Source organism: Rissa tridactyla, chromosome 3 (assembly GCF_028500815.1).
Source record: "Rissa tridactyla isolate bRisTri1 chromosome 3, bRisTri1.patW.cur.20221130, whole genome shotgun sequence".
Lineage (NCBI taxonomy): Eukaryota > Metazoa > Chordata > Aves > Charadriiformes > Laridae > Rissa > Rissa tridactyla.
The window spans coordinates 76,678,568-76,698,951 of NC_071468.1; the positions used below are offsets into that span (position 1 = coordinate 76,678,568).

At 45.9% G+C, this 20,384-nt stretch overlaps 1 protein-coding gene across 1 annotated transcript; it reads left to right on the forward strand.

Moving 5' to 3' along the window:
- The first annotated feature begins 3,579 nt into the window (after positions 1-3,579).
- Positions 3,580-13,754, forward strand: PPIL6 (peptidylprolyl isomerase like 6). Its single transcript, XM_054196341.1, has 8 exons — positions 3,580-3,710; positions 5,029-5,124; positions 5,571-5,759; positions 7,025-7,087; positions 7,255-7,402; positions 8,738-8,794; positions 12,040-12,175; positions 13,582-13,754. Exons 1-8 carry the CDS (start codon positions 3,624-3,626, stop codon positions 13,691-13,693), a joined length of 888 nt encoding a protein of 295 aa, XP_054052316.1. The 5' UTR covers positions 3,580-3,623; the 3' UTR covers positions 13,694-13,754.
- Positions 13,755-20,384: the final 6,630 nt, after the last annotated feature.

Sequence of the window (20,384 nt, forward strand, 5' to 3'; positions counted from 1 at the left end):
CAGCAGTAAGGTCCTCCCAAAGCCTTCTCCTCTTAAGGCCTGAACAAACCCAGCTCTCTCAGCCTTTTCCATCATGTGCTCCAGCTCTTTAATCACCTTGGCATCCTTCTGCTGCCATCAGACAAGTGTGTCAATTCTGTCTTGTTCTGGGGAGCCCAAATTCTGGATGACATTCCTTGTTTGGGTCCAGACTACTCAGCTGGCTCAGCTGTGTTCGGGCGAGTGTCTTCATTTTGTCAAAGTACTAGATCAGTTTTTATATAAACGGATCATGAAAAGGGTAGACAGTGGGAGTAAACCAATGCAAAGAAAATATCCCACAGCAAAACTCTAGTTAGGCTTTTCATGTTTCCTTTTTTCCTCTTGGAATGGAAAATTACAGTTTGTGTACTTCTGCCACCAAAAAGAACCATCATATTCTCCAGTTGTACTTCAGAAACTTGAAGTCTTGATGCTGCAAGAACAGATGAAAAAATACAAGTGAAGCTTGTTACAACATCTGTGAAAATCTTACTGATTAATTGTATAAATTTAAGTTAATGATAAATATTATGGAGGTTTCATCCTAACAGCTTCGATTTTCTCTAAAATACTGTAATGTGCAGTCATAATACTGTCTGGTCATAAGTTTACAGGAGCTTGCACCGAGTCCTTCTGTGCCACATACTTATGAATCCTGAAATGTTTAATAGCTGGTTACAAGCTAAATCCTAAGACTACCAGTAAAATAATACTAACCTCTTTTTTTGAACCTTGATTTGTTCGTTATGAAGTTCTTGCAGGATTAAATATGGTGCTGCAGTTATGCTTGAGCCACTATCGCGTAGTGATTGCTTGATGCTTTCGCTGTAAGTAAAAAGAATGATGTTTTGGGGTTTGGATTTTCCTTATGCTTTTCTACCAAATTACCAATGAAGGAACAAGCTTCTGAGAATAGCACAGCAGTGATTCATCTTCCACTTGCGTTCCTTAAGCTGTCAGCACACATTGTAACTTGCACTTGAGAGGCTCGCGTGGTTTCTCATACCACAAATGTTGCTTTTTTGACACCATTTGCTTCCTTCCTAGTGAATGCATTTCTATTAAAGATGAAAAAAAAAATCCCTCTTCTGTGTGTGCATTTTTAAGGCTGCAACTGAAGCCTGGGATTGCTTTGAATTTGAAAGGAAAGCCCTTCAGCTTTGCTGTTTAGTCCAGCTGCCACCAAGAACCATTTGGCAAAAAAAATGCACGCCTGAAAAACGGTTTCAAAGCAGTTCTCTAGATATCTTTGCTCCTTAGCCAGTAAACACCTTAACTTCTCATTTTCTCACATAGAGTAATCTGTTTAGCAAATCCATCTCGCTGCTCACTATGTTAAAATGAGATTAGGGTTTTGGACATAAAAGCAGGAAAAGAAGTAGACTACAGAAAGATCCATTTCTGTGAGCAATTAACACCATTGTGTGTTTCTTCTACTCCATTTGTAAGTTACCCGGTGTAGTTGAACTCTAAGAGGATTTTACTATTCCTTTTTTGAATGCAGGTTTATGAAGTTTGGGCTTTTTCTGAAGATTTTGGCTGATTCTTCAGGGGAACGTTGAAGCAAATTCCTGAGGGGTGGAGCAAACAGGCGGTGTTAAGCGGGTATTTGAGTGTTGTGTGTATACTTAGTTTGCGTGCCAGTTACATTCACGGTTTAGCTGCAAGTAGCATTTCTTGACCTCGGCAATCTGAAGTTCAAGAGAGTTTGCTGTTCTGCGCGTGGAAGCCCCGACGCTGGCAGTGTGCATTAGACCAGCGGGCCTTCAGTCCAGCATCTTGGTTTTGACAAATGAATGTCAGAATATTTCACGAGCTGTAAAAGCGAATTATCCTGGAAGGAAAAGCTTCAGCCCAGCACCCGTTACTTTGCAAGGGCTTTTTTTTTAACTTGTTTTATGCTCTCTTTTCTGCTCAGAGGGACTTAAAAAGCACTAGTAGGTGTTTTACAGCAATTACTTCTTAGCATCTAGGTGGAAGAAGAGATGACTACCTGGCCACAAACTCTTTCAAACTGAATGTATATTCACAGGTTAAAGTTAGGAGTGTTGAGCCTGGCATCGATCTTGCCAGTCACTCAGGAAAGAGTTTGGCTTGCATCTCTTTATTTGTAAAACACTTGTTTTACTCTCTTAGCTGGTTAGTCATCGAGATCAAGCTCATGGCTGGTGTTTGCTAAGACCTATCCTAATGTGCTGGTTTGGGGTTTTTTTTTAATGCTTTCCCACTTCACCTTAAATGAAAGCTAGCATGGGATACGTTCCTAATCATTGACCCGATGCCCACGGGAGTGTAGCAGCCTTGTACATTTTCTGTCTGCCCACGTCTTCCATTCCTGCAGCAGACGGACTGTCTCACTGACCGGGCAAGTGCCCGCATCCCGGAGAAGCTGGGTCCGACTCGGGAGTGGCAGGGAGGAGACCGGTTTGCAAAGCAGGTGTGCCCTGGAGTCTGGGCAGCAGTCCTGGCTGCTTCCTGGATACCCTTGTCTTCCCCTGGTCAGAAGTCCGTCTGTGCAGGCTTTTTCCCAACCCTGATGCTATTTCAGAGTGTATTCTCTTTAAGAGTGGGGAAGGAACTGGCAATGCTGTATTTGCCATAGCTATGGTTTCAGGACCTCTTTTATCTATTCACTTGAGGCATTAAAGAGTCTGCTTCTTGCAGACCTGGAGTCCTGTGAGCTACGACAGTCCTGTATGCTCCATCCCTTTCCAGATCCTCCATAAAACATGGTGAACAATGAATGGTTTTCTACACCAGATGGACCGCTGTTCATCTCGGGCCCAAGCGATTCTTCCGAATGGAAAAAACCATCCAGGCGTATTCTAGGTGAACCAGGATCTCACTGTAGTATGCTTAGTGCTCATTTCTGTGCTGCATGAGCCAAAAGGGCAGGAAGCTGCTGCCGTGGCACAAAGCTTTGCTGTGGGAGCCGCGACCCCTCTGGAAGTGTCCCCTTGATGTGCCCAGGCTGCCAGCGGGAACGATGTCCCAGCAGCACCCAGCGAATGCAGCTGCGGGAAGGAGTTTCCACATTCAAAAGGAGATGCAGACTTCTTTCAGGGTGTAATTAAGCTGTAAATCTCATTGTCACGGGATTTTGCAGGTGCTGGATTTGTCTGAAAAGCAAAGATGTTCACATGAAAAACAGCCACTATGGGGAATTAAACAAAAAGCTACCAGGAAATCCTTGAGCAGAGGCTCACCGGAGGCTGGGAGAGTAATGGGGAAGCACAGCTCTCATGTTTGCTTGTTCTTACCACTTTTTGCTGGGCATCTGCTATTAGCCACCGTTGGCAACAGGATCTTCATCCTTTCTTTTAAATGATCCCATACTGGTGGCATCCGCCATGAGCTCTGCAAAGAGTCCTTTTCAGTCCTCTGCCCTGCCACACGCTTTCTATGTAACCTTGTTTTCCTTCCTTCAAGGGAAAACAGAAATCAGTGCATTTCCCACCGTCTGACATGGTTGAAACCCGGTTACATTATGCTTGGGAAGTTCTTAGAAATGCAGAAGGGGGGGTGGGGGGAATGTTGGTGTCCGGTGTTGCCATGGAGCTGGACTCTGTTGACAGACTGGGACTCGTGGTGGCTAGGGTGCCATGGGCCCACAGCGGGTGCCGGTAGCGCTGATGGTGGTGGGGCTGCTCCGCGACCCAGCTTTCCACGTGGCCAAGTGCGCCGCAGAGGTAACCCCTGGGCTTCAACCCCAGCGCTGGGTTGGGAGCAGCGGGGAGCGGTGTGGGCTGGAAGTAAATAAGCAGGGGAATGCCTGCACCCGGCAGTGGCTCTTAGGAGGAAAATATTCAGATTTTCAGGTTTCTGCTCTTCTTTGGTGCTGCCAGGCGCAGGCATCGAGCTTTTATGGGCTCCGAGCTGATCAGGGCCGGGGGGGTGTCTCCATTGCAGCATCCTCACCTCCTTGTTCCTACACCTCCAAGAAATTTTATGGCTGTGTGATGCTGTATAAGATTTCAGGCACACCGAAGCTCTGCCCGGCTTGCTCGGCAGCTTATGGCAAGTCCCTTAATGTAGCTCTGTTGGTGCAAATGAGAAAGCAAAAAGCTGCAAGCCTCACGGGGTGTCGTGGACTTTTCACGAGGAGCTCGGCCGTGCGGTGGATGGGGAGCACGCAGCCCAGCGTGGGGTGGCACAAGGCTGACCTGCACGCCCCCCCTGCCCCTAAGAGTTTATCTGCCAGCCTTGTTTCCCAGCATTGCTTACAGCTAATGAAGCTCTGCAGCAGCCTAATCAGCAGCCCTAAGGACAAGCCAAGCCGATAGCTGCAGGAGGGGGGTGCCTCTTGGCTTTTTTCCTTTTTTTTTTTTCCGGCCACCATCCCAACAACAGCAAAAGGGACTCTGAGCTGAACAGAAAGTCACTTCTTTGCTTTACGCCTTTTGAGGCCAGCGGGGCTGGCTTTAAGCCACAGCTTGTGATGCTCGTGTGCCACAGCCCACATGGAGCTGAGGCGAAACTGATGGGCAGCGGTGTCCCGTGTCTAAATAGCGGTGTGCTCCTCCTGAGGCAACGGCACAAGCAACAGGGACGGGAAACTTTCCCCTCGCAGCCTTCACCGAGGCGCTCGCTTGCCCCAAGGCCCTGAGCCCAAACTCCTGGGACAGTAGAGGACCGTGACTCCCTATGTGTGCAAAATGCATGCAAAAACGCTGTTGATGCTCAGCAGCATCTCTGAATGTCTCACTGCTTATACTCATCTCATGGCGGGGGAGTGCCAGCACAATTCAATAATATTTGTGAAGCAGCCCTTCATGTAAAGGAAGACACCCACTACATCCGCAAACAGGGATTTAGAGCTATTTGAGGGTACTCCTGCAAGTGCCAGGAATTACATCGGAGGCATGAGGGGTGCAGTGCAATAACTGCATTAGAACGTGGCTTAGGTTATAGTTGATCAGGGAAATACAAGCTGTGATAGGATATGGAGGAGGGGGTGGGTATTAAACTTCTTGTAAGTAATTTTTTTTCCTTACCTTGAAAATCTAGGCTCTGAAGCTGAAGTTTCCAAGCAAGTTTGCAGATCCTGTAATACAGCCTTTAGTAGAATTTGCATGGCATGAATATTCAGTGGAGAAAAAGAAGGTAACTCTCGCTTTCTCGGGTTGTTTCAGACACGAGTCTTCTCCCCGGGGCTGCAGCACCTCCCAGGTTGGTGCCATCCGCAGGTTTTGGAAGTGAGCTTTTCCACTCCAATTTCTTTAATGTCCTCAGAGACCTCGAGGCAGGATGGGGCTCTCCGGGAGCTTTTCCTATTCAGTCTGAGCTGCCCCTAAGGTGACACCCAGGTGACTGTTGTCACGATAATGTCCCCTAGCAGAGGGATTCGGACCTTCAGAGCACGTAACTGTGTGCAGCATCAACACGCCTCCCTGAAAGCTGCTGCCCAACCCCTTCCTGTTGGTGGGATTTGTGGTTTGAAAAGTAGGAAAAGCATAAAAATATCACAGGCATGATGGATTGTTACTGATTGCTTCTTCACTAAATATGTAAATAATCCCTGGAGGCTTTGTTTTCTTTCTGAAATGCAGGAGCTGAGAGGTGAGGTGTGGGCGTATGCCTCCTCGGTGATGTGCTTCGTTGATGGCCAGCTGTTGGGGGACGAGAAGAAGCTGCTCAAGTGGTCTTACTGTGAGTGGGACTATCGTGACTTTAAGCCCAAGGCACTTTACCAAGCGATTGCTGAGGACTTCTACAGCAAATACCTGAAAAACAGCCAGGCAAGTAGCACTGTTTTACGAGAAGAGTACAAGGTCTGTAAGTGGCTGGAAAGGCTGTCAGGTGAGAGGCCTTTGCTTTCTACAACTACCTGAAAGGAGGCTGTAGAGAGGTGGGGGTTGGTCTCCCAAGGAACAGGCAATAGGACAAGAGGAAATGGCCTCAAGTTGCACCAGGGGAGGTTTAGATTGGATATTAGGAAAATTTCTTCACCAAAAGGGTTCTCAAGCATTGGGACAGGCTGCCCAGGGAAGTGGTTGAGGCACCATCCCTGGAGGTATTTAAAAGACGGGCAGACGTAGTGCTTAGAGATACGGTTTAGTGATGGATTTGTCAGAGTTAGGTTGATGGTTGGATGTGATGATCTTAAAGGTCTTTTCCAACCAAAACGACTCTATGATTCTATGGAAGGGCAGATACCATGAGGAGGAAGGAGAGCAAGAACAGCAGAGGCAGTTTCTTGGTTTCTGCCCTGTGATGGCAGAATCACAGCTGGGGGTGGAGTGGCCGGTGGGGAGCATCCCCTGCCAAGGATGGCAGAGCCTCTGCGCCTCTCAGTAGCCAGGAAGGGGCAAACATTAGCCCAGATGCCTGACACATACTAACTGCTTCAGGTATGAAGAGAGTTCATTGCCAACCATGCTCTGACGGTGCTGCTTCAAAATCCCAAACCTCCCATCCCTTGGGTGTCAAAATTCTTGGGTACCCTTATTCTTGGGTACCAAAAGCCCAACTGCCAAAGGTCTCTGTTCCCAGCCAAGATCCCCTGAAACGCTGTGGTGGCAGGAGGTGTGATGCTGCTGGCACCGGCACAGTATTGAGACCAGAGAAAAATATAATGTCATCCTAAAATGGCTATCGTAGAAGATACAGCGTTGATGGTATGCAGATTTGATGCTGGCTGGGAAGAGAGAAATGTCCATTTTGGCAGGGTGGCTGGTATTCCTATGGATTCATTTACTCCTGCCTGTATGGTATGGGCTGCAGCAGGCACGTAAACAAATGCAAGGGGAAGAAGCAGGCCCTGCCCAGTAGTTCGCTTTAACACACTGTTAGGGTTATTTCTGCCCAGAATGAAGTTCAACATCCTCTACTCTCTTGTTTATTTAAACAAAATAGTAGGGATGCTGTTCTGCAGTGTCAATCCTGTGGACATTTTCTGAGCCCATTTGCACCGGGCAGCTGGACACTGGCCTGAGTTAAGAAGCGAGCGCAGGACGGAGAGCTGGCATTTCCCTCACTGCATTTGTTCTTCTGCTTTAAACAGCACGTGTTTGTGTACCTGGAGATAGCCATTGAGGAACAGCCCGTCGGGAGGCTGCTCTTTGAGGTACGTTACGGAAGAGAAAAGCAAAAGCGAGGAAAAAGCGTACCCAGCTCAATGGTTTCACCTGCTGAAGGAGGGTGACAGAAATCTGCCCAGTGGATGTCAGCTAGGAATTTCACACGTTGTCAGCTAGGAATTTCACACGTGTTTTCCTCTTCTCGCTTTTGCAGCTCTTTTCGGACGCGTGTCCCAGGACCTGTGAGAATTTCCGCGCCCTGTGCGTCGGAGGAGCAAAGTCTCTCCGCGACGGCCGAGAGCTCACCTACAAAAACTCCCTTTTTCATCGTCTCGTGAAAAACGGGTGGATTCAAGGAGGAGGTGGGTTTCCAGGTGTCCTGAGTAAATCCGAAGTGGGGGTGGGATGATCTGCATGAATAACAGCCTTCATCCACAGAGATGTAGCTGAACTGCATGACACAGCTAATCTCTGCAGGACAAGTTCTCAATTAATATATATATAAAAACCAGAAAACTTTTTCTCTTTTAGCCTTCTCACTTTCTAAACATAGGAAAAGTTTGGATAATTTGTTCTTTTGATTATCCAAGACCTTTTCAAAAGAATTTAGGAAATTAATTTAAAACAATAACTCTTTTTCATGAAGTTCTTTGGTAAGTAATTAGGAAACTAATTGGAAACAGGAAAACACTAAGAATAGCCATAGAAAACATATTACTTGTTTTATGGAGAGAGAAATTTACAGAAGCATTTAGCCAAGCGTCAAAGCCCTCCCAAACGTGCTGATGAGTTGTCTGAACGCCAGTGCTTTGCCTGGAGTTCGGCACTGATGAGAAGGACGCTATGAACGATGATGGGTCACGCAGTTTGCCCGACATCCCTAGGGAAGTGAGATAGTTAGGTGTATCAGAAGGCATTTCCTTCATTACTTCCTTTTGGTCTATCACCTGTCTTATCTATTTCTATTTCTTACCTACATTTGCCTTGCCTGCTCCACACTTAAATCCATTTTAAGTTTATACTGTGAAGATACACTTCCTCCTTTCCATGAATAACTATGCAGGTATCTATGTAGTCCATAAAAGCAACCTAAAATTACAAGCTTGCTAATGTAGAGGACTAATCATAACCTGATTGGTGTAAGACAATGTCTAAATTAATTAACAAAACTAGACTTCTTTAAAAATATAAATTAAAAAATAGATGCATCAGGCTTCTTTAGTGTCTTACCCATCAGAAATCTGATTCAATAGGAGTTTCTCTCTTATCAAATCTCTTTTCTTAGACAAGTTAGTGGTCTGAACTCACCATAATACCACAGCTGCATTTTCATCCTTCCTTCTTCTAAGTCTGCTCCATCCGACAGATGTCCTTCTCCAGGATGCCCCTTCCTCGGTTGGTCGCTGCCACCGCAGGAGCTCTCCCAGCAGGAGATGCTGGACCTTCTCAGAGGGGCAGTGACTAAATGTGCCGCATGAAATAGTTCTCCATAGAGAGACCATCTCTTGGGATGGAAGCAGAGCTCTTCCCAAAGGTCTGATAAAATTTTGGTAGTAAAATAGAAAGATGGATAAAGTTGTTCCCCCAGGTTGACACTCAACCCACATCTCTGACTTTGGCTGAGCTGCTCACTGACAGCCCCCAATAACGCCTGTGATAAACCTGGTCTGTGATGGTTACTTTTATCTACCCTGCAGATATCATAACTGGAAATGGAGACGAAGGAGAGTCAATTTATGGTCCCACCTTTGAAGGTATGGTTCTTCAGCTATCTTACTGCACAAATGGCAAATTTCTGCAAAAATCAAGTTGTTTACCTGATCTTATTCATGGAATAACCTGGGAATTTCCTTTCATCTCCGTAAAGCAACACGGTTTGCTTTTCAGTCCGAATTATTATCCACTTGCATTAGCACGAGTGGACTGCTTTAGCAAGGTCACTTTTTGATCTGTCACCTTGGCCCCCTCCTCTGATGTCCCCTGCCCAAGGCTCAGCTCCACCAGCCCCTTCTCCCTGCCTGAATGAGGGTCACCTGCTCGCCAACTTCAAACTGCCAACACTCACCTTTGTGGAAAAGACCTTAGGAATGTAGAAGTGGATTCGCTACAGATCTCTAGGCACCCGATAATATGCATTTAAATGTTTAAATGCATTTAAAGAAATGGAAGTAAGATGGCTTTAACTCTAGATTTCCTGGACCTCGGGCAGCTTTTCAGGCTTGGGGACACCACAAGCATCGCTGCCAGCGGTTACGTGAGTCTGCGGATGTAAGGGGAGCTACTTCTCAATCTCACATAAAACCGTGAAAGTCAAGAAATGACAAACGTGAGCTAAGTTTAACAAAAAATGTTCCCCCATACTGGTATAAAGTAATAAAATGTAAAGAGAAAAAGAGCATTATAACATGCAATATTTAAGAAAAACAACTCATATAATTGACATAGACGTTTGGGATCTTCTGTTTAGATTAAATGCTACCCATAAAGATGTTTTATGACAGTTAAAGCACTTTTGAAACTGATTTATGGTCCCTTATATAAAAGCTTTCCCACTGCCAATGGCGCAAACGAGATGACATTTGAGCTGGCTGGGCAGCAGCCAACCGTGAGATCAGAAATGCCAAATGTAGCTGAAAACTTCCCTTCCCAAGAGGCTGGAGAGCCCACTTGTGAGGAAAAGCCGTTCTCACCTGGAGGCCCCAGGACGGATGGAGCAAAACCCCAGGACAGCTGGAGGCAGGTCACTAGCCCGCTCTGCCTGGCCGAATCGCAGTGCTGGTGGGCAAGAAAGCTGCTGGAAGTGGAAGCCCGGGGTGTGGGATTTAAGGCAGTAAATGCTACACCCTGCCTAGAGTGGGCAGGAAGGGGCAAAAGTCACTTCTTTGATGCTGGAGCTCCTGAAATAGCAGCACGGCTGGACTCTCAGGACATGCACATCTCAGAAAGAACATAAGCTGGTATCGGACAAAACTAGGGCTGGTTGTTAAATTGTTTGCAAGGCAGGCGTCACCGAGGATTCAAAAGCTTGTGAATCCTCTTTTCCAGCAATGCTGCCCATTAGATTTGTGCGCGCGCGCATCTCGCACCCTTCGCACTTTCTGTTTGGGTAGAAATCCTCTATAGAGGAGTCTGGGGGTGCGAGGCATCTCTGCATCCAGGAGAGCTATGGCCCCACGTGCGCTGCCCGGGCTGTGGCACAAAGCCCCAAGCCAGCGCACAGCATTTTGCTCCTGGCTCCATCCTCTTCCTCCAGGCAGAGCTTGTGCTTTCCCTGCACTACCCAGGAAAGAAGCTGCCATGTCATATGGGAAGGTGACAATGCGTCAAAAATCACTTAAGTAATTTTAAGGTGGATTTAATTTGGAATCTGTCAACCTTGAAAGTGTCCCTGGAAGAGTTTTATTACCCATACTGCACATACTCCACATGTTGATGTATTAAAGGAGAGGATTTCTAATTCTTCCCCTCCCCCTTTTTAATTAAAAGTTGCTTTTCATCCATGAGAAAGGTGTTCACTTGGGTATGCCTTTATATTTGAAGGCTTAGATTGCTTTCCCAGTACTTCCCGCCAAACTATTTCACACTGAGGGCAGAGGACAAATATCTTCGATATCTGAAAAGGGTGAGAGATGCCTCTGTCAGCCAGTAATGTTCCGGGAGATTCTGTGCTTGGCACGTGTCCGGGCACTGCAACGCTTGCTGAAATTAATGGGATGCAACCGCATTTTACTGTAATGAGCTGAAAGGACTGAGGTAATTACAGAGAATCACTCGGATTGGGAGCGTCATGTCATAGGACAAAGCATCCTATGCCAAAATTAGTCTGCTGAAGTCATTTTGCAAACCACAAGGCAGCGGGCAGGGAGTAACTGTTCAGTTAAAATTTAATTACCTTTTTTATGAATCGGTTTCTGAGAAGGGCTCTCAAATAGGGTAAAAAGAATTAAAAAAAAAATTATAGAAAACAATAAAATCTAAATATTTCTAAAGTTTCCTTCAAGCTTGTTGAGAGCTCCATGGGGCTCTTGACTATTCAGTGTGATGAGGCCAGAGATGGGTGATGGAGGAGGTCAGGACCAGTGGACTCCCTGCTCCCCAACTCATAGCCAGGCTCCGCTCCCCAGAGCAGAAGGAATCAAGTCCTTGCCATCATTCCCCAAACCTGAGCATGCCTAATGCCTATCCTTCCCCAGTCATCCCTCTGGAGAGCCACTTCTCTCCCTCACCAGTCCTTCCTCAGCTGACACTGAGGATCCTCTTCACCTCCTCATGGCTCTTGCTCCCATTGTCGGCCTCCTCTCCTCACCCCGGAACAAAGCTTCTGCTCTGGGAGCACCCCGGCCTCCTGAGCTAAATATCTGCTCTCCATTGATTCAGCTCTGTCATTTTATTCGGCTAAAGAAGTCTCCTGCTCGCCCCCCGATGTGAGTTGCCGAGCATCCCACCCCAGCCAGCCATGTCCTGCTGTCACAGCCCCGACTGTGCTCGTGGGGGATCTTCTCCTCTTCATCACAGGCAGCAGCATGAGGGAGGCAGAGCAGAGGCTGTGCTTGGAGCATCCGCTTTGTCTCCCGCCTTCCTTGTCCACACAGTGGGAATAATCCCAAGTAGCCACAGAGAAATGCTGTGCTAAGTGCCCCAAGCTCCTCCGGCAAGAGGCATTACAGACCAACAACAGGGAGCCAGAGGCATCATTGTTGTGGCTGTAATACTCAGAAATACCTAGAGTGCTCTTTTGTGGATATTTTTTCATTAGCTTCCTCACTGGCTCAAGCACTAGGGAGTAGTGGGAAGCTCTTTCTAGGAAGGTCATTGACTCAAACCAGACTTTGCTCACATGATACTTGATGAGACCTTTGGGGGAACAGGAGAAGGAAAAGGGAGAGGGGGGAAGGAGGAAAGGGGAGCTTGCGGGAGCTGCAGGGGGGAGCTGTGTGGTGAATAGCAGCAAAAGGAGCAACACAAACTGCAGCCTTTCATCCCCAAACTCTTTCCCTAGATGAAAGCTTCTCCGTCCGTCACAAGGGAAGAGGGGTCCTCGGGATGGCCAACAAGGGCCGGCACAGCAACGGCTCGCAGTTCTACATCACCCTCCATCCAGCTCCCTACCTGGACAAAAAATACGTGGCTTTCGGGTAGGTACACACAAGCTTGCATGGGAGGTCACCCTGGCCCCGCAGGATGATGCCCAGGATGAAGCATCCATGAAATCCCTATGGCAGCTGCCTCTGGCCAGGGGGAGGATGGACAAGGTAGATTTGAAGTACCTAATGACACCCATCCCTCCCTTTCTCTGCCCTGGCCTGCCTTGCTCAAGCTGTAAAACCCTATGGCAAAGCTGCGCCGGAGCCTCTCCGGGATGATGGCTACAAACTGATGGCTGCATGGCTCGGTGCCAGCCGAAAGGGGGCTCTGACGGGCAGGGGGGTGTTGAGCAAAGCCTTCGGGCTCTGCTCTGCCCTCACAAGCTGAACAAATTTGTTTTAGCAAATGCGTGCTGAGAGTTTGTTCTCAGTAGGTCAATGTGTATGGCTGGTCCTGTTAAGACTTTTAGGTTTTCAGGAATATAACAACATTATTGCTCTGAGCAGTTTGCTTGATATAAGAGAGTAAAATATATATGTATTGACACAGAACAAGAAATCCACAGCCCCGATTCCGTGTAATCACATCATGGAGAAAGACGGCATTTTTAAAGGAAGCAAAAAGCACAACTGTGTAACCTACAGAGAACAAACCAAAAGTGATTGCTGGCTGGCAGCTTTCACCTCCAGTTTCTGCCTTGCCACCAGCTCTGTGCAATCTGAAAGGTGTGGGATCCATGATCTTCCAGCCAGGCCCTCCTAGATCTGAGTGGGAGTTTAATTCTGAGGAAGCAAAAAGCAGCCATAGTATACAACAAGGACAGCCGGGCACTTTCCAGCTCTGCTCTGCTCAGTCCTGACATCCCCACTTGGTACCACTGTGCTGGATGGGATGGGGTGGGGTGGGATGGGATTCAGTATGAAGCTTCCCAGAGCACTGCTGGCATCCATCGCCGTGCCGGTGCCTGCAGGAGACACAGCTCGTGCTCCCGCAGCGTGGGAGCCAGATAGGCTGAAAACCATCCAGATTGCAAAATGTTGGACTGTTTTCAGGATTCAGATTGGCATTGTGAAGGAAGGGAACGAAAGATGTTTCTCATGGAGTCACTTCTAATACTGTCACTACTGACAGCGTGTCTCTTGACTTCTTTCTCCTCAAAAGTAATGGCCATTTGTAGCCAGGGCACACGGTACAATGCTTATTTCTTTAAATAAATGTAGCTGCATAAAGCCATAGTATTTTCACCTCTCCTAAAATGCCAACAAGAGGCTACTTAATCAAGGACTGGTGGCATTTGCAACTCCACTGCAAAGAACAGCTTTTTAAAGAGCAGAGTGGGTGCAGCCTGTCGGTAGGAAACCAGTGCCTGCGTTTCCTACGGCCCTGAACAAGCCGGAGGCTGTGGAGCTGGCTCCGGAGGGAGGCGGATCATATGTGCACTTTCTCCACCCCATAGGCAACTGATCGAGGGCACGGAGGTCCTCCAGAAACTGGAAGTTGTACCTACATATAATGAAAGACCTACAGTACCCTGCAAAATTATTAACTGTGGGACGTTCAAGCCGTGATCACCGGCTGGTTTTCCTGCCCGCTGTAAGGTAGAGCACTGTTTTCTGCTCAGCTTTTTAAACACCTTGATGGCTTTCACTTAAGGCAAAAATAAAAGCACTTCTTGCACACATGAATGGCTTGTAAACGTTCTTTTGGCTTAAAAAAAATGTTCATAAGCTGTTAAAAAGAACTTTTACAGGAGCATAGAAAAAGACTTGTGAACATATCTCAGTCCCAGTCTACAGTTTATGGGAAATGCTGTTACTATGATTATATAGTTGAAAAACAGATATGATAAAATGCACTTATGGCTGAAGCACAGATGGACAGATGGATACACACCTACAGAGATAAAGCCAGCTATTCCTGGCTACATTCTGCCTCTACCACAAGTTCCACAGCACAATTGTCCTGCCAGGTTTGCCCCATATATAATCTGCATATGGTAACTCAGACATCTTGGAAGAAAGGAGAAAAAAACTGTTTGCAGGACTGCGGCCTCTCTGAATGCCATACATTTGATCCCACACTGATTGCTACAAACTAAAAGTAATGCCCTGGAAATTAGGTTGGGCTGCATCAGGCCAAAAGCAGGAAATGGTAGAGCAGGCATAAGCTTTAAGTAATTATTTTTGGCAGATGGTCTCAAATAACAAAAATGTGACTATTGCCACTAAAACAGAGAAAAATATTGTTTATAAAGTTACTGCAAACCAGGAAATTTTAAGGTTACGTGCAGATGCAAATATATAATACACAATGATTGCTAGTGTCAGAGATTTCTTACGTGCAAGATCTCTCTGATGGGTCCAGAGGAGGGCCACGAAGATGATCAGAGGGCTGGTGCACATCTCCTATGAGGACAGGCTGAGAGAGTTGGGGTTGTTCAGCCTGGAGAAGAGAAGGGTCCAGAGAGACCTTATAGCAGCCTTCCAGTGTCTGGAGGCGGCCTGCAAGAAAGCTGGGGAGGGACTTTTTACAAGGGCATGTAGCAATAGGACAAGGCGTAATGGCTTCAAACTGGAAAAGGGTAGATTTAGATTAGATATTAGGAAGAAACTCTTTACTGTGAGGGTGGTGGGGCACTGGAACAGGTTGCCCAGGGAGGCTGTGGATGCTCCATCCCTGGAAGTGTTCAAGGCCAGGCTGGATGGGGCTTTGAGCAGCCTGGTCTAGTGGGAGGTGTCCCTGCCCATGGCAGGGGGGTTGGAACTAGGTGATCTTTAAGATCCCTTCCAACCCAAACCATTCTGTGATTCTGTAATTCTATGTACAGTGCAGAGCTTGGGCACGGACGGCTTCAGCACAGGATGGCAGGTAAGCCTTAAGAGAAATGAAGATGTGTGGAAAATCAAGACGCAGACTGGAAAGAGAGGCCATATCCATGTGCATTGGAAGTTCACAGGAAAGAGCATTCATTTGTCAGGCTTGGATGCAGATACAAGGCCAAACCAGCACTGCGCTGACAGGGCTACATGGGCACCGTCGGTGTTTACAAACAGCTCTCGCCTCTGTTTCCAGCGCTGGGAAGAGCTGTGCTGAGTGACCTTTGTTCCTGGGCTCACCGTATGAGCCGCTAAACCCCCCAAACCCCACCACAGTAAGATGGGAAAGGCTGAATTAGAGAAGTATTAGGAGAGACCTAATTTTGTCTGAGCTTAAGCCCATGGATTTCATGAAAAGGAACAATCTTTACGTTTATTTGCTAAATGGGAGTGAATTTAACAAAACAGCAAATGTTTAACTGAATGCCAGAAGAGGGCACAGACTTAAGAGTAATCTCCACATGCTCTGAATGAGTACAGGGATCGTCTTAATTTTAGCAAGGGGATTAAGTTTTTTCTTTAGTTATGGTACAAAACAAAAAGATTCTTTAATCTAAAATATCTGCATATGTCTGTAGCTAGCTAAGGAACCTTTAACACATTTTCTCCTTTTATTTTCTAAAGCACTTTGCAATCTATACCGAGACTGCTATATAGGAACTAAGTCTTCTGTAGGAACATTTCAAATCAATTAAAAAGCCTAAAGAATAATTATTTTCACTTCATAGTTCTGTGCCAAAAATGAAAATATGGTGGTGTATTTTCTTCATAAAATAATACACTTCCTGACAAATTACTTTTCATAAGTAATAGAGACTGTTGCTATGAAAAGATATGGCTTCAAAACTCAGTACTGGGACAGAGGTTTGCGGCTCTTATTTCTTGTTGGGATTTTAAATTGTACTCAAACATTTAAACATAAAAGTCAGAAAAGTAATTTTAGTTCTGCAGGTTCTAGAGGACAATGCTAAAGACCAATTAATTGATTTTTTTATTTGCTGTTGGCTTGGTCGGCCATGGCAGGTCTGCTCTGTAGCATAGCTGCACCCTGATGTCCCCAGTGTCCCCATGAGGGACCAAGCCAGAGCACAGCGTGTGCTTTGAGTCCAAACAACCTGATCCGAGCAGTGGTCAGAGCCCAGGAACTCATGCTCTGGCAACAGGCAGTGTTCAGGATCCCTCAGGGCAGACAAATGCCTGATCATGTCAAGTATCAGAAAGCTGACCCTGTGCCAAGTCACAGACCTGCTAACGAGTGTCATGGCTGGATGTATGACATACGGGGTGTTGTACGCTTGGGATCCAGGAGAGCCAGGAGGGTAACTGGGCAGGGGACAATTGGCTGAAGTTAACGCCACATGGAAAATGTTATAACGAGAAGAGGAGAGTACAACCAGGAAATATTTTGAATTTCAGGCATAATGATCCTTCAGGCAAGCCACAATTACTGTATTTGCATTGGTCACGACAGGACATTCTGCCAGAAAAAAATGTGGTTAAATCTTTCATCCGGTATTCAGGAGGTCACCTAAAAGAAAGAGCGTGTCTTTCAACCCTGGTTCCCCAGTGCCTGCAAGTTGGATATACTTAAGGAGCCCAAGGTGATGAACAAGAAACAGGAAAGGAAGAATAGTCTTAACCTCAATCCAAAATTATGTTTTGTGCCTTATTTTCTTTTGTAACCTACATCTCTGATCAAGTCACTAGGAATGCATTGCTGCTTCTGAGAGAGCCAGACCCAAGAAGTGGTGTGCGCAAGCATCCAGAGGACACGCAAGCCCAGAGGCAAGCCATGGGTTATCCAAAAGTCCGGGAAATTCAAGGGCAGATGGGGAGGTGAAGACGTCCATTGCCAACTGCTGGTTTTGGAGAAGGTCCCTTCCCAGCAACCATACACAAAAACTCCCTTCTATAAAGGGCAGATGGCAGCATCCTGAGTCCTGAGAAAACTATTATCTTACCAGATTACACAGTGTTTTATTTATGTAATGTGTCACTGTTGTAAGAAAAATCGGTCTCTCTCAAGTTTTGCTTTATTAGTTTTATGCTGAGCTTCTTACTTCAGCAAAACATTCTCTTAGGAACTGCTCTAAACGAAAAGCGATGAAAGAGGCCCTCAGACTACATACAAAGATATTTTCTTCATACAGGTGTATGTGTTAAAAGGATAGTGTGCTAATACACCATGGACAGTAGGCTCCGTTACCCCTTCAAGCACTGAGCAGATAAAAGTTGGAGCGTGAAGTCATTAACTACAATGTCGTTTACCTAGCCTGAGGTCAGAGGGTTTCTGAATCTAACCCAGGAAGGCTTCTAAGGTCAACAGAAATTGTGAGGTGACCCCTCACCTATGTAGGTACTCCACACTGATCTGGGGAAGCCCTGGGATCTCTGAAGGATCTCTGTTTATTTTAATTGTATCAGGTGGGCCTTAAATAACATATTTCATCTTCCTACAGACAAACCTCACTTGCCTTTTTAGAGCATCCTGGCTATAGCACTCTCCTATTGTCCTTTGTATAATTACTGCCTCGGATACACTTACTAAAATACTGTTGACCCCCAGCTGAAAGTCAGAGACAAAAGAGTTCCTGCCACCAATTCCAGAGAGAAAACCAGTACTCCAAAGGACTGGGTTTGGGAGAACTTTACTGAAAATATCAACTATGCAGTATATCCAATAGATCAGAATGATGTGATGCAGCTACTGCATGAAGAAAATGGGTAAGTGGAATGATTTTACAAACTTAATAGGAAGAATCTTGATATTTGTGAGCGGCCAAGCCAACAACAAATAAAAAATCAATTAATTGGTCTTTTAGCATTGTCCTCTGTAACCTGCAGAACTAAAAATACTATTCTGACTTCTATCTTTAAACATCTGAATACAACTTAAAATCCGTGCAAGAAATATGAGCTGCTAACCTCCGTCCCAATACCAAATATCCAATTCTGATAAGGTTTAGGATGTTAAACACTAATGGGTCGTCAGCTCGACAGAGCTCAGTCATGCCCGTGCCTCAGATGCTGTGAGGGGAGAAGCACTAGTCCGCTTACCAGGGTGCAACAAGAGCCGAAGGCCGGATCAGTGGTCCCCAAGGCCAGGCACAGGCAGGGGCTGTTGCCACCCCCAGGGTTGCAGCTCAGGCAAAGGCCAGATGCAACAGCCTCAGCCCAAAAGCATCTCCCAAGAAAAAGCTGGGGAGCCCCCACTGAGGTTCCTTCTCTTGAAAATCTTCCAAGCTGGCCAAGGCATCTTTTACCAGCCAGCCTTGAGCACAGAGCTAAACTCCTGGGAGCTGGGGGCGTGCTCTGGCCCTGCCACCAGCCAGAGCCCACTGCTGTATTACACCATCACCAACAGAAAAATGCACATTACAAATACGGTAAATGGATGCATTGCTGCAGGAAGACTCCATCTAAACATCAGCCTTATTTTAATTTGGTTACCTGAACCAGCCTGACCTTGTTCTGTGGTTGGTCCCAGCTGCACAGGTGAAATGCTTATTCCTTCCATCCCATCTCACCTCTCCCTATTGCCTTCCTCTCTTCTTCTCAAGACATCTTTCTTTGGCTTGCCTTAGGCTAAAAGCATTGGCCTGTACCACTATCTCTAAAAGAGCTAAGAAAAATCTCCTAGCATTATTATATCCTCACCACCACTCTGCATATATATATTTTTACCTGTTCCTTATGTTAAAAGCAGCCTTTCCACCCCACCTGGTGGGGCTGAGCACAAGCCTGTACCACAGCATGCGTGAGGGGCACCAGACGCAGCTCCACCACAGGCAGGTGCCAATGTCCTCACCCAGAATTTCTGCTGGGGACAAACACCGGGCACCTGCAATGACACTTAGACATCACACAGCATGGCATGCACAACCCCGTATTTGCCTTGGGGCTGTATCCAGCCCTGATCAGACACAGCGGGATTTACTGTCATACCCATCTGACAATGCAAGGATCAACCAAGGTTATGAAGCTCTGAGCACGGGAATTGATGTGTTATTTCTGAACTATTCCAAAGGTGGTGAATGGCACCAGAATCCAATAATGCATCATTATGTAATGGTATGAAATACCCTAAAACCTCTTTGGATGGTGTATTTCCCTTGTTAAGGGAATACACCAAGTAATACAGAAGTAAATACACCACTGTGTATTTACTTCTCTTTTCATGCAGGCGAAATGACAATTTGGAAATGAGCACAAATGTTTACAAACTGAACCAAATATATGTTCCCTTTAGCTTATCTACTAAATTATTTTTTTCATTTATTGCTACCATCCCAAACTGCAGTACTCTCCTCTGGAACCTCTTCAAAAGCCCCGTTATCATGTCTTGCCCAGCATCAATTGATACAACACAATCTGCTGCAAATCCTAGGCATTTACTAGTTGAAATGTGCTTCCCTAAAAAGGACATCTGCAGAGCCTCAGGTTTTACCCATTTTTGCCACGGACTTTACATAAATTTCCAGTAATGCAGTGCTGGAAATTCCGTATAGATTCAAAACAGAGGTAAATGCCTTACTAACCACTAAGTATATAACTGCACAATGAAAAACGAATAGAGTGATGAATGTGATATTTTGAATCCAACAACAACAACCCAGACTGCTATGATCCTGCTGACTGTATGCTACAACAAAGTCCCGAGATGCTGACTTTAAGAAAAAAACAGACAAACCACATTTATCATTCACTTGGATTCTCACCAGCCCCCAGGATTATGACAGGCATGTTTTCACTTGCTTGTGGAGACAAGCTGTAGCTGTAATTCTTGCCCTGCTGCTAATCTTAGTTTTGTTTTATTACCTACTTCATTTTCTCCCAGTTTTTCCATATATACACACACTGATTAGAGTCTTGTCTTTTGTCATCACATTTAACATGTCGTATTTGTTTTCCTTCTCAAAAGGAGAGATTTTTAGCATGCAGTCCTCATGAAATGCAGATTGCAGCAACCATGACACTTCATGCGTCCAGCACATCAACTGAACTGCCACTGCATCCTTCATAAAACACTATGATAACTGCTGGAGATGTATTTAATATCATAACTCACAAGAATGGCAAAAAGGAAAACCAGAGTTCAAATAATGCTAGATATCTAGTGAAATTACAAGCAATCCTGTGAATCAAGCCCTGAACCCCGTAGAAGTTCCTTGCCCCAAAAGGACATAAAAATCTCTGCAGGCATGGCCAGGAGGCATGAGCGGAAGCCATAGGAAACACCCATATTCAATGCTCACTACAGTTTCAGTTATGTTGCAAAACGTATTTATGCCGCTCCTCAATTTATTTTACATGCTGCTGCTTATTCAAAGTTAGGACAGAAACACAGCATTTTACTAATGAATGTGAAAATTATTTCTTCTCA